General features: G+C 45.5%; 2 protein-coding genes across 4 annotated transcripts in view; both read right to left on the bottom strand.

Annotated features, from left to right (window-relative positions):
* Window positions 1-511: 511 nt before the first annotated feature.
* On the bottom strand, window positions 512-7169 carry slc15a1b (solute carrier family 15 member 1b). The gene is made up of 23 exons (XM_080492881.1): window positions 7044-7169; window positions 6932-6966; window positions 6770-6854; window positions 6491-6632; window positions 5718-5837; window positions 5523-5622; window positions 5093-5183; window positions 4850-4933; window positions 4407-4489; window positions 4232-4318; window positions 4051-4140; window positions 3926-3970; window positions 3815-3847; window positions 3637-3725; window positions 3430-3511; window positions 3220-3339; window positions 3005-3145; window positions 2711-2757; window positions 2291-2398; window positions 2092-2206; window positions 1881-2018; window positions 1656-1763; window positions 512-1558 (listed from the first exon to the last, which is right to left on the bottom strand). The coding sequence occupies exons 1-23, from the start codon at window positions 7048-7050 to the stop codon at window positions 1310-1312; spliced, it is 2199 nt and encodes a 732-aa protein (XP_080349007.1). The 5' UTR covers window positions 7051-7169; the 3' UTR covers window positions 512-1309.
* Window positions 7170-8044: 875 nt separating this feature from the next.
* dock9b (dedicator of cytokinesis 9b) overlaps window positions 8045-13897 on the bottom strand; it is a gene marked incomplete at its 5' end in the record, with an annotated part of 43880 nt that continues 38027 nt past the window's right edge. For all 3 annotated transcript variants that reach the window (XM_080492880.1, XM_080492878.1, XM_080492879.1), the window contains 12 exons: window positions 8045-8707; window positions 9042-9180; window positions 10141-10241; window positions 10337-10527; window positions 10613-10823; window positions 10907-11053; window positions 11434-11547; window positions 11778-11900; window positions 12227-12333; window positions 13069-13126; window positions 13199-13414; window positions 13757-13870. In XM_080492880.1, the coding sequence (XP_080349006.1) occupies window positions 8606-8707; window positions 9042-9180; window positions 10141-10241; window positions 10337-10527; window positions 10613-10823; window positions 10907-11053; window positions 11434-11547; window positions 11778-11900; window positions 12227-12333; window positions 13069-13126; window positions 13199-13414; window positions 13757-13870 (1623 nt within the window). In that variant the 3' untranslated portion in view covers window positions 8045-8605. The remainder of the gene's footprint in view (window positions 8708-9041; window positions 9181-10140; window positions 10242-10336; window positions 10528-10612; window positions 10824-10906; window positions 11054-11433; window positions 11548-11777; window positions 11901-12226; window positions 12334-13068; window positions 13127-13198; window positions 13415-13756; window positions 13871-13897) is intronic.

Below are 13897 nucleotides of genomic sequence, written 5' to 3'. Positions count from 1 at the left end.
TTGTCTTTGTAATTAAAATATGTACGGAATATGTTTGATCACTTCCCAGCTCGGAAAACTTGCTCCGTACTCCTCGTGAAGCTGTGTTGTTCTGCGTGAGTCGTCCGCACCTGGCCTGTGATTGGATGATGCTTTCATGGTGCGTTCAAAGATATTCGGAACTCATAAGATTGTTTTGATACGCCAAACTAACGAAATTGAATTGATCCATGACACACTTTGAATTCACAATAGTGCAGTTACACAAATTAAACTGCACATAACTTGCAGTTTCTTAAAATCTTTTGAATATTTCCACATTGAATGCATTAAGAGAACTGAAACTGGAAGGTCGTTGCATTGTGTGAGATGGAGAAATGTTTTAAGTGATGACATGTTGCTTTTCTTCGCAACTCTGTTGTTTCAAATAACTCAAGTTTTGTGCCAACTATAACAAGTAATCTAATTGAAGGTTTGTGGAAGAACAAAGTAGAATAAAGCAGTGAGACTCCGAAAGAATAAATATTCATGGATGTGTAGATGTCACAGCTCTGTGTGTCGGTTCTTTATTGGAAACCTTGAAGAAAAGGACATACAGTGACATCACATGTTGAAGATTTCCACCTATAAGAGTTGGATCGTCACACATACATACAAATCCATACATTACAATACAAGACTGTGCTTGGAAATAAATACAAACATTGAAACGCTTACTTAATAATCATTACAAAAAATACAATTGTTTCTAAGATTATACAGACAAAATAAAATACTATAGTACTGATGATAATCCAGGGGCTGAATTATTGAATTATGTGAGTAACCTCTTAAAAAAGGTTTCCTAACACTGCTTCACTACAGAAACCACATGTTGGCTCTGTTTGTCTCACATCAACAACCTTTATGAGCAAAAGAGATGTTTTTTATTTTACAAAACATGTTTAACCTTTAAAATGAAGACGGCACAGTAAAGAGTTCTGCTGCCGTTTTAGCTCTTGCAGCCATTCTTAAAGGATTTAACTGGTTGAGTCATTGCTGTTTGGACTCTTTTAGACAGTTTGACTGTTTCTATTTTCACTGTTTCTCGCGGTACTGGCCATTTATCAGACATTTTTAGTCCATTAGCTGTTTTACCATTAAAAGCCGTTTTCAGAAGTCAAAGATTTTTAGTTCCTTTAAGCTTTTTGAAAAAAATAGAAGATTAAACAAGGAGCCACTCCGCCCAGAGGGGCTGAAGAGACACATGCGGCTCCAAGGGGTTGCTCTAACCAAGACATGTGCAGCCGGATGCACTGAATTTCACCTCAAACCAACAACTTGACAAGCTTTACATCTTAGTTTCAGCGCCTCTGTTTTCCTTCCAGCTGGAGTCTGAGTTCCTCCTCTGCTTCCTGTCGGGATCATGGACGTCCTTCTTGTCCAGACTCATCCTCTTCCTCTTCATCTCGTCGGAGTCGGGGTGTGCAAACTGGGCTTCGATCTTCGTCGGATCGATGTAGGTGTAGAAGTAGGCCATGATGGCGAAGATGATGCACACCAGCACCAGCAGCGAGGCGAACAGGATGTACTCCGCCCACTGATGCACACAGACACACAGAGACATTTTATTTCATTGCACCGCACGTTTTGTGCTTCTAAGAAAAGCTCCTTCATGAACATCTGGATTCCCTCACCTGATCCTCGAGCGTTGCGGCCTCGGCAACAATCAGCACAATGATGTTGCCGACGGCGACGGTGAGCAGCCAACCAGCCTGCAGCACCGACTTCATGTTGCTAGGCGCCTGGATGACACACACACACACACACACACACACACACACACACACACACACACAGATGTTTAAAAGGGCTTTTTAACGCAAATCACTGAAGCCAGTCGAAACTACAGCGCCCTCTACCTGCGAGTAGGCAAACTCCAGGCCAGTGACGGAGAAGACCACCTCCCCCGCGGTAATGAGGAAGTACTGAGGGATCTGCAGGGCCATGTGGACGGAGTTGGGACTGATGTTCATGATTGGCCGGAGGCTCTCTGCACACTGAAGCACACAGACGTGTTAGAATCGTACAGATCTCAGCTCTGAAGCAGCTTGTTGAGGATCGTGTCATTACATTTTCTCCAAAGGCGAAGGTGGAGGGGATGAAGATGGTGTAGGAGCTGCCGAAGCCCAGACTTTGAGTGTAGACGCACTTGTTTCCGGAGGGATCCATGATGGTGAACGCTGACCTGCAGGTGGAAACACAGAGAGGTGGTCAGAGCAGAAGGCGCCCCCTGCTGGTGGCGTCACACTGAAAGACGGGTCAGACTTACTCTCCCTGAGGTACATCAACATAGATGGACATGTTGTTGACGAGGGCGTCGCCGAAGCTGTCCCCCCCCACTGTCACGTTCAGCACGGACGTCCAACCATTCAGGAACCTGAGGAAAGAGAGCGTGAGTCAGTTTCTAATCACATGTAGAGGGACGAGACAGCAAAAAGCTCTCAATAGTTCAGCTTGGGCGTGTTCTGCTTGGTCATTATCTCGTTTTGATTAGAGCTGCTTATCAGGGAACTTTATGAGCCGCCCTGACTGATGCTAATGTTGCAGAAAACTCCTTCCTTGAGGAATAATGTCTCATAACAAATTTAGCTCACTCAGCGAGTAAGAAAAGGGTGAAGGGAGGTTAAGTCAGCCTGACGTAAACATTCCTCTAACATGACTATCTATAGCTATATAACGGAACACTCACCTGATGGAATTAGCACCTTTCTCCGGTTTTGAAGTGACGTCCGAGAACTGAAGGCAGAAAAACACGGGATTATCCCACAGGTTTACTGATAGCAAGAGATACAACACAAGGTGGACTAGAATCACATGAAGTTTGTTTAGTGGAAACAAGCACTCCATGCTAAATATGATGACTAAACCAGGGTTCTGTGATACTTCCAGCATATTTCTACGTGTAGCAAATCTATATTTAAACTTTATGAGATGCGTTGGTTTCACTTTAAAGATCAAAGTTGTTTGTTTCTCGTGAGCTCACCATCCGATGCCACATTTCAGCGCCATCCTGCTGGATGATGATGGTGTTCCTGCTGCCATCAGGTAAGTCCTGTGCTTGAGGAGCGCCGGAGCCCACAGTCAGGCCAAAGGGCTCGGTGAAGGTCAGGTAGTCCGGACTGGCCTGTAGGAGCAGATTTGAGTTCACCACCTTCTCAAACCCGTGAGCACAGATCCGACGGTGTGTGTTTCACGTACCTCCAAAGGATTCAGCGAGAAGTTGTAGTTGCCGGCTTTGACGTTGATCGTCTGCCCCTCGATCATGTTGATGAACTTGACTTGGCCCTCGGTGCCTGTGGGGAACGTCGGCAGTGTTCCCTGCAGGAAGATCCAGATTGGTGTGAGGAGATTCATGTGTGGTGAGGAAATAAAACAACAATAACAAAAACCCCATGTGGGATCACTTACATCGATCTCTAACTGGACCAGGCCAGCAGAGACGAACGCAAGGGCGGCGAGCAACATCCCCACAGTCATCCTCTTCAATGGGCTGCAGGACAAACACCGGCACAGTTACTACATCTTCTGAACGTTAGTTCATCAGAACCGTTACTGGGGAAACAAATGAAATAGTCAATATGCAATATAGTGAGTCCGACCGATTCCAGAACTCACGTGAAGTTTAAGTTGCACTTGGCAATCAGAGGGTAGATGGCGCTGTCCACGATGGGCACCAGAACCAGGATGAGGATGGGGTTGACGGTCTGGTGTGGAGGAAGAGGAGTTACTGTTACCGCTGTGGGTGGTTGATGGTGTCGGCAGCAATGTGTGTTCAGCAGCACGAGTGTCTCACCTGCATCTGGTCGGGCTGGATTGTCAGGAGACCCTGAAGAAGGAAAACAGACCCACTTTTAGAGAAGTGTTTGCACTTACGAGGTGTGACAGTGTGGAAATGAACACTTACGAAGTCTCCGTTCATGGTGGTGGCCTGGAGGGTCCATCTGGAGCCCTGGGGGGTGTCACTTGTTATTTACTGTTATTAAGACTTCTAATAGAAGAGATCTGGTGAATGTGGACAGGCAGATGTACCTGCTGGTCAAACAGAGCCCAGAACATGGGCAGGGGGATGTAGAGGAACAGCACCTTCAGCACCATCTTCACTTGAGCAATCAGGAGTTTCTAAACACAAGTGTTAAACACAATTAGCATCCCCGGATGTTTTTTTGTTTGTTTTTTTAAATCAATGCAAATGTCGATGCTGAACGCTCACATCATATTTCTCCTCGGCCCAGTCCATCCAGTGCTGCCTCTTAGGGTACGCGGAGCCGCGATGCCTGAAGCGGTTTTTGATGGCAAACTGTGAAAACAGGTTGGGATGACGGTCAAAATAACGCTCGCGTGGAAGATTTTCTGGTGTGAAAATCGTCTAAAAAAAACCTTCTTACCCCAACACATCTGCAGAACTTCACCATGATGTTGCCCTGAGGGGCGCTTTTAGTGTACATCCCACTTCCAACAATGAACACGACTGCAAACGCCACAGAGATACACTATCATTATTTAATAACACCACAACAGAGCAGTAAACCTTTACAACCTGGAATTGATCAAAGTTACTCTTATCTTGAAAAGCCCATTCTAAAAGTGTCATACAAGTGAAACAGAGGTGATAAACACTCTCAGCTTAATAGAAACAAGGATAACAACTGATTAGTTGCCAAACCTGATCAATTATTGGTCCAAATGTGTTTTATTAGGGACATCTTTTGTCTACATCAGAGCTCATATTTGAGTTGTTGTTGTTGTTTTGCTTTGTTTTTTTACAGAGAAATTAAAATATTCAAGAGGGGAAATTATGAGTCGGGGATGTTTGAAAAGGCGTTCTTACTCAGAGCGACCACCATGAGAGCAGCGGGGACGCCGAAGGCCAGCGGGTAGCACTCCCTCTGCGTGTGGATCCCGCACTCCTGAGCTGCACACACACACACACACACACACACACACACACACACACACACACACACACACACACACACACACACACACACACACACACACACACAGAGGTGATTGAGCTGCCTGTGTGACTCAGGGGTGTGTTCAGTGGTGTGACGGTGTTCAGGGGGTCTACCTCTGAGCACGGGGGTGATGACAGTGGACAGCAGGCTGCCAGCGTTGATGGACAGGTAGAAGATGGAGAAGAAGGTTCCTCTCTGCTTCTCCTGTTTGGACACATCGAGTCCCGCAAATCCCGATTAGCCGTGGAGTTACCTTTGCCCTCGGCCTTGAGCGGCCTTATAAAGTCCCAGAGGTGCATGTGGTTATTAGTTAATGAACAGCCAGCGGATATGAAACCCTGATAGAAGAAGTGCTGAGCAGATGCAACTGATAGCAGAGAGGGGCGTCGGTTCCTCCGCTGTGTCCCGTACAGTGTGTTCAGGGGAGAAAGGTCTTCTGATCATGCAGATGCAGCAGCGCGTGTGTGTGTGTGTGTGTGTGTGTGTGTGTGTGTGTGTGTGTGTGAGTAGGTGACACTTGTGTGCGGCTGATGATCGTCCCACCTGATCCTCCTGAAACTGGTCTCCACCAAAAGCAGCCACGCAGGGTTTGATGCCTCCGGTTCCCAGAGCGATGAGGAGCAAACCCACCATGGACAGAGCTCTGCAGAGCAAAACACACACACACCGTTGGTCAGCACGTGTGTGTGTGTGTGTCAGTGCTGTGTTTCTGTTGGGTCTGATGTGTCTTCAACTCACACGTGTACGGTCAGGTTGTCGGGTTCGCCGTCCCGGTTTGTGTCTGTGATGTCGTGGATGGCGCTCACCGCCAGGATCACCTGACCCGCCGCGTACACGATGGACAGATAAATGATGGTCCTGCACGGAGAGGAGGAGGAGGAGGAGGAGGAGGAGGAGGCCAGTGCAACTTTAAAAACGTTCAAAATACAAAAATGAAGGATACATAATAGAAATTACATCCATTGTGATTATGTAGTTCAATATTATCTGAAAAAAAGATTTTAATTCATTCAATTCCAATCCATTTCCTTTAAAATGCTCGGTCAACAACTCCCAAAAATATTTATATATTTAGGCCTATATTACACCTATCAATTACAGTCAGGTTTGCTTTCACAAATGGTTTTATTTTAATTTAATTACACTCAGATCAATTAAACTATTTATTCTTTATATCCAAGCGCGGATCTATCTCATCAATTTCAGATAAATTCCAGTAATGCTTCTGATTTAATTGAATTTATTTTAATTTTTACTCAACTCAATTCTACTGAATTAATTTGATTTCTATTCAATTATATTATATTTTTTATCTTAGGTCAGCGAAGGATTAATTAAATTGAACTCTATTCTACTTTATTAAATTTGAGGTTTTCCCTTCCATGAGAGCGCACATTTACCGAATCAATTTTGGCTCTACGACTTCCCAAACCTTGTTCAAACTTAATAAAACTCTCTCGTCACGGTAAACTCGATCCATCCTAACAAAAATAGATCCGACTGAAACTCACTTGAACTTGCCGAGCCATGAGTCGGCCACGATGGCGCCCAGGATGGGCGTCAGGTAGCAGAGAGCCACGAAGGTGTGGTAGATGGTGGTGGCGAAGTCATCGTCCCATTTCAGGAAGTACTTAAAGTACAGAACCAGCACGGCTGCAGGGACACGCGGGAATAATAGTTCAAGATACCCAGAATGCAATGGAAGGAAACTGTCACAGGCTCAGTAATGCCTGGCGCTACTTTAACTTTAAGATCTTTATGTTTCACCGTGAAGTAATAATGTGGCTCACCTCGCATGCCATAGTAGGAGAAACGCTCGCAGAACTCATTGACCACAATGAAAAAGATGCTGATGGGGAAACCACAGATGGTGGCCTGTCATTGGGGGAGGAAGAGTGTCAGGATGAAACAACACTCACATGTTTTTAGCAAAAAAATAAATAAATACTTACGCTTCTCTTCTTGGGCTTCTTTAAATCTTCTTTGTCTGCAGAAAAACGTCACATGATGACGAATCCAAGACTTTGCGTGTGGTGCTTATCATCTGTCTCGTCTGATACTCACCTGCCATGGCTGCTGTGTCCCAACTCTACCGATCCAATGTTTCCAGAGAGAAAGTAGTGATCCAACCTCAGAACCACAATGAGAGTGGGACGAGGCCCGGCGGACCCTTAAGTAACCTCCTCTCACCCTGAATCAAACACCTCCTCCTGGCTCTTATCACACGTGTGCGTCTGTCATTATTTTATGGTCCAGAAAAGTCAGGGGCAATCAGTGGGTTTGGCTCGGAGATAATAAACGGCTTTAACAGCTGACAAAAGTCCCTCCAGACAGGTTTTTTAATAATCATCATTATGTTCACGAGTACATGTGTACAAACTAATATACTTGAAATAATGAAGACCTTTCAACCTTATTGTGTGTGTGTGTGTGTGTGTACTTTGGCTGTTGATGCTACAGCTCAAAAAAAATTGCTTTGGTTTCACAATTTCTATACCTTTTACAAAGTTTATTCTATATATAATACAAGACATTACAATAGAAAGAAATATATATAAAAAAACTATTATATATCAGTATAAATTATTATCATTCCATTTGTATGTTCATGGAAGTGGAGTCATTGCATTTATTAGTTCATTGGTTCCTACCTGCTCTTGTTTTGGAGGGACAGTAATGACTTGGTACAATTAAATCTAGAGAAAATAACTAAACACTGATTCTGTTATTAATCACAGCCCAAAACACCTGCTTGTCATACTGACAGAGCTGATTCCTCTGTTCAAAAAATACCGACTATGAACCACATGAAGGAGCACAGTGTCCATAATATTCAAACATAAAGCAGATTTTGTTCACTTACCGAGAAGAAACAACTGTCATTCAGACACTCGTTGGGTTTTGGATAAAGTCCTGGAAAAACAAAACCTGACGCACGTATTTGTTCACATTATGAAACCTCAGCCTGGATTTGTAACGTAAACGTTGAAGCTTCGGAGGAGTACAGGTCTTGGCCTCAGAAAATGACACCACTTGTCACGTTCAAACCAGAAATTGCGACGAAACGGATTATCACAGGTTTATTTGTCAGTCACTAAAATTGGACCTCATAGATAATAAAAGGCTGACAGACAGAGAAACAAAAAAAGGGGGAGATTACATACTGTCCCCGCCCTTGTCTTGCACTGCACAGTCATCTTTTAGTGTCTTTGGCAAGAGGGGTGGAGGAGGAGGAGGAGGAGGAGGAGGAGGAGGGATAGGTCTGTGCAGTAGGTAGTCTTAATAGAAAAGAAATTGCACACTTTCTTGTTTTTTATGTTTGTTGTTTTTTACAGAAAATAGGTTGAAACATTACGGTTCACTTGGCTTTGGACAGATTCTTTACACGTCCATTGGCCTGAAATAGAGGGACGAGTTGTTAAAAAAAAATTAAATAAGAGAGAAGAACACGTCTGCTGTGGCTGAGCCACAGGAGGGGAGTACAAAAGAGGAGTGTAAAAAATACTGCGTGTTGGGCTCCGGCGGCGGCGGCGGCGGCGCTCCCGTGTCGGAGAGGCCTGGAGACGGTCCTGCCTGGGGTCTCCATAGGAAACAAAGACAGAGCAGGAGGGATCGGCCAGTGGATGTCAGAGGATGCTCCCGGAGCCGCTCGGCGTGCCGCTGATGGCGTTGAAGATGCCCACGGAGTCCGACAGAACGCTCCTGGAGCCGTCGTCCACGGGGATGATCTGCAGGGAATTCAGGGAAGAAGATGACTGGAAGGACAGAAACAGCCCAAACATAGAAAATGTCTTTCAGAAGGTGAAAATATCTAAAACCCAACTGCTGCATTACCATCCGATCTGCTGGGGCCAGCAGGAAGAGAGCAGAGATAAGAGGCGGGGTTAGTAACTCGCGAGCGCCGCGTTGCATAACAACAATCATAAAAAAAAAAAAACGCCGGTCAATGACATGTGAACATGAGTGGAAATTCTTTTAACACTTTCATGGAATAAAATGAGTTGAAAGTAATAAAACTTAATATCCGAATCAAATAATGTCTTCAATGTGAGATGTGCGTACCTGCTCGTGCATGATGTTGGACAGCTCTCTGGTCAGGTCCCTGTAGCTGGCCTTCATCTCGTCGTGATACTCCTGCTGGTCCTCCTTGATCAGCCGCTCGTTCACGCCGAGGCCCTGACCGCAGGCGTCCACAAACTGCCTGAGGAGGGAGACACAGCCACACTCAGCCTACGTGCAACTAACAAGTAATCTGTACTCCTCAGAAAAGAGTAACCATCAGATAACGGCTCTGCCATTTCACCTTTACACACACACGCAGGAGTGTTTGTTGTTTTTTTCCTGTTTATCTGCTGAATTAATACAACGAGTAATTTAGATTTAATCCTGAGTCATGTGTGACAAACATCTAAATACAAGATTTAAGACTTAATGAGAACATTTTAATACTCACACAGAGAACTGACTGAGTTTTCATCATGTGTTGGTACAGAAGAAGATTAGGGCGAGCAAAAAACTAAAATAATAATATGCAATGTCTTTAAAACAAAAAGGAATTCTGAAGTAGTCTCTAAAATTCTTAAAAACCTTCCACTCAAATTTCCAACTTTAATCTCCAAATTAAAATTCTAATCTCAGAATTATGATTTTTGATCACAGAATGCAATTTTAACATCAGAACTCAATTTAATCTGCCAAATCTGATTTTGTTTTTGCTCAGGATTCTGAATTTAATTTAGTAAATCTGACTTTTTTTCTGCTCTGAATTTCTGCTCTGAATTCAGACTAAATTATAATTTTAATATCTTAAATTTAACTTAACTTCAGATTCTGAATTCTGACTTTTTTTCTACAGGATTCTGTACTTAATCTCAGAATTCTGACTTTAATCTTAGAATTGGGACATTTTTTCCTTTGAATTCAGTCTCGGAATCCAATTTCTCGTAGACACTTCTCCCTCTCTCCTTTCATTTATTTTTCTTGATGTGGCCTTTTCCTCTTCTTTATGTTGGAAATGTATGTATTATGGTAAAAACTGTATGTGTCCAAACTATTTTGAAAAGTTGATGACACCAGCCTGCCACACGGTCCAAGCCAAAGATACTGATGGAGTGAGGAAGAAGTCGGGTCTCCATGGCTGTGCTGGTGATGTGACGTGTACCTGAAGACCTCCTTCAGCTGCTTGACCTTGTTGTCTGGGTATTTTTTGGCACTGCTGTCGTCCAGGAAGGCTCGGGCGTAAGCGAGGGGACCGGCGTTCACCTGACGACGAGAAAGGCGCTGGTTTTGGCCATTTCACTCGTTCATCGCGGCCTTGTAATTGGCGGCTTCACAAAGCTGAGGCCAAGCCGCTGTACCTGCACGCTGATGCTGCCCTGCAGCTTGAGCTGCAGTCGGATCATGTCCACGTCGGAGGCGGAGCAGAGGAGTCGCAGCTCGGCCACCTTGGCGCTCATCTCGTCGATGGCCACCTCGATGGGGCTGAGGTCGCTCTGGTGCTGGTACATGACGGCGATGCGCTTCTTCACGTAGGGGAAACAGTGCGTGGCTGCGGGGGAGGGGAGAAACAGCAGGACTCATGCGGCGGACTCGTCTGACTAACACCCATTTGTGCTCCGTGAGCGGCGGCCTACTGGTGAGGATGGTGCGTCGTTTGCACTGCTCCTCCACGCCGCCCTGCTTCTTGCCCGACACCGTGAAGGGCGTCTCGAACACGAAGCGCCGGATGTTGTGGCTCTTCTCAAAGTCGGTCTTCCGCTCCTCCAGCTCCTTGTCGTCCAGGTGCGGCGTCACGTGGGTCACCTGGATGTAGGCATACTTGGAGTCCAGGTCCTTCGGGTTGACCTGCGGGTGGAGCGAGCGCCGTCACTACAGTGAGACGCCGCATCAGACACATGGCTTTCCCACTCAATGGTTCACCGTCCCACCTTGCCAGAGTCCTGGATGATCTTGACGTTCTCCTGGCCAAACTTTTCGGAGTAGAGCTTGAGGAGCCTCTGGGAGATTTCCGAGAGCGGCGTGAACTTGGGCTCCTTGTAGATGTACTCCTTCCCGTCCTCGTCCTCGAAGAAACCCTGCGGTGCCAATAGGAAACAGCTCAGAACACAGGAGAAACCCATCCATAGTTCTGAGAGTGTACATGTGGAGAGAAGGTGAACATCCAAGAGGGACGACGGGCAATAACTTGAAACTTCTAAATGAAAACAGAGGAAAACGTATAATCTCATGTCATCACACTCACCGCAGCCTGGCAGCAGGAGGCAGAACGGGAAAAACCTCAGTCAGTTAAAGAAGACTACACACTGAAATACTGTGTGTGTGTGTGTGTGTGTGTGTGTGTGTGTGTGTGTGTGTGTGTGTGTGTGTGTGTGTGTGTGTGTGTGTGTGTGTGTGTGTGTGTGTGTGTGTGTGTGTGTGTGTTCCTGCACTGTGTGAAGCAACACCACATCCCCACCTGTCCAAAGAAAGCCACCCTGAAGTAAGTTCCCAGCAGCCTCTTGCCCGAGTGCATCACCTCCATCACTTTGGTGTAGGCGCGGTGCAGCGTGTCGTACAGCCGCGTCAGTTTCTATTTGATTTAAAACCACAAGGAAGAAGAGATATCATCATTTATCCACTAACGGATATTTGACTAGAATATTTGGTCAGTAAGAATTTTGGTCGCAACTAAAAGAATTGTATGATCAAAATGTTTTACAACTTTCTATACTGTATCACTAGACCAAACGTATATTAAAGTAATTTAATGTTTCAGTTATTTCTGCTTTTATGATCTTTGTACGAGCGGCCAAACGGCACCTCAAAGTCTCTGCGCTGCTCGTAGATGGGGATGATGAGCCGGTAGATGTCGGCGATGAGCTCGTAACGCTCCGCCTTCCAGAGGCCGTCGCCACACTCCTCCAACAGCTCCATCAGCACCTCCTGAACACACACACACACACACACACACACACACACACACACACACACACACACACACACACACACACACACACACACACACACACACACACACACACACACACACACACACACACACACACACACACACACACACACACACACACACAACTCATAATTACTTCATAAAAGTCCATCTCAATCCTCAGATTTTAGAGCATCTTCCTTCCTCTTCTGATAGATTGATCTAATGTCAGTTCTTCTCTTTGCATTTTCTTCCAGAGAGAAACGTGAAGTCGGTGAGGAGAAAGCATCCCGTAATTGTGGGTCCGAAGAAGAAAAGGCACCTCGTTGAAGTGGACGTCCTGCATCCCCACGTCCTCCATCATGGCCGCCTCCTCGTCGATGTTCGGGGTGATGACGCGGAATGCCGAGCAGCCCTGCCGGAACATTCCTGAAACCCAAACAGAGACGTGAATGACCCCAAGAACTCGTGCATAAAATCTAACCTCTTGGATTCAGCAGGAAAGTGAGAGACTGCATGTTTAGATGGAATTTCTGTGTGAATTTGTTTGCAAATATATCCTACTGTACTTCACCATCGGATTATGGGCCTGGAATTTGAGCTTATAAGTTGAACAACATCGGTGTGTGGAGCCTGTTTACAAACCAAGTGCTGACATTAATGAGTATCTCTTCAACACGAGACACACTCTGACCCTGCAATCAGCTGCTGACGGTGATTTGTCACATTATACAGCCCAGCTCCTCCGAGGTCTGACAGGTGTCAGCATGCAGGAGGAAGCAGAGGAGATCTTATCTGTGGACTGCTGTGTTGGAGTGTTTTCAACAACAGTGAGCAGCGATCTTTGGACCGGAGCTCAGCTGGCAGGTGAGTGAAGACATTTACATGATTTCTTTTGCTTTTTTCAGATTCACACTTACATTTTGTTATAGTTATTTCATTTTATCACACAAATAAGCATGAGAATAACCATTTAAACCTGCTTATCACAACATGTTTTTCTTTTAACTGAACAACAAACCTGCAATCAGTTTTACTGTTTTACTGTTTTACTGTGTTTATTGATCAATAAGTGTGGGGAACTTTTACCACAGGCTCATTTGATTGCTCAGGTAATCGTGCCATCATAAGCACATTGCAGTTGGAATTTAAACAGAAGCTCACCTTTCCTCCACAGGTACTCCGACACCAGAGCAGCAACGTGCACGTAGCACATGGCGGCCTGCGGGTGGAGAAGACGCCCATTAAAGGAGAGTCAGTGCGGGTTTCATAGCCGAGCGGGACTGTCCAGTACCTCTGACAGGTCTCCGTTCTTGTTGTGGATGCGGGCCATGCTGTCCAGCCAGGTCTTGCGCAGCTCGGGGGTGCTGGTGTACGACTTGGCCAGGCTGTACTGGAGGTCCACCAGCATCTCCGGGTCGTTCTCGTGCTCCTTCATCTGCTCCGTGGCCATCAGCACCGTCCTGATGCGCTTGGTCAGGTCCTTCACGTCGGAGGGGAACGCCGTGTGCTGCAGCGTGGCGTTTTAAAAAAACAAAACAAAACCTTTGTAATAGCAGCTTCTCAGTACATTTTAAAAAAAAAACACACACACATAAAAGAACTGACTGATGTTGAAAGATGGAGTTTTCTTGCAAAAAGACGAAGAAGCAACCACTTCTTGTACTTTTTAAAAACCTAAATACACCCGGTCCATGTGAGAGATATAATTAATAACAATTTGATGGGAAATGAGGAAAAATCTTGTAAAACTTATTGCAGTTTGACACTGTCCATCTCTGTGAGAAGCAGCATCGTAAAAATAAAAGTCCTGGTTGGATTTTTAGAGTGTTCAGAGTGTTTATCTGCTCACCTTGATGCTTTTGTCACTGTTGGCACAGTTGTTGATGATGGAGAGCGACTGCTGGAAGCGCGTCCCCCCTATGCCGATGACGTCGGCGATCAGCTGACTGACGGCGATGACCACCTGGGCGAGAGGGGAGGAGTCAAACCA

The sequence above is a fragment of the Lipophrys pholis genome, assembly GCF_963383615.2.
Source record: "Lipophrys pholis genome assembly, chromosome: 23".
NCBI classification, from domain to species: domain Eukaryota; kingdom Metazoa; phylum Chordata; class Actinopteri; order Blenniiformes; family Blenniidae; genus Lipophrys; species Lipophrys pholis.
This window is presented reverse-complemented; position numbering and strand designations above follow the sequence as displayed.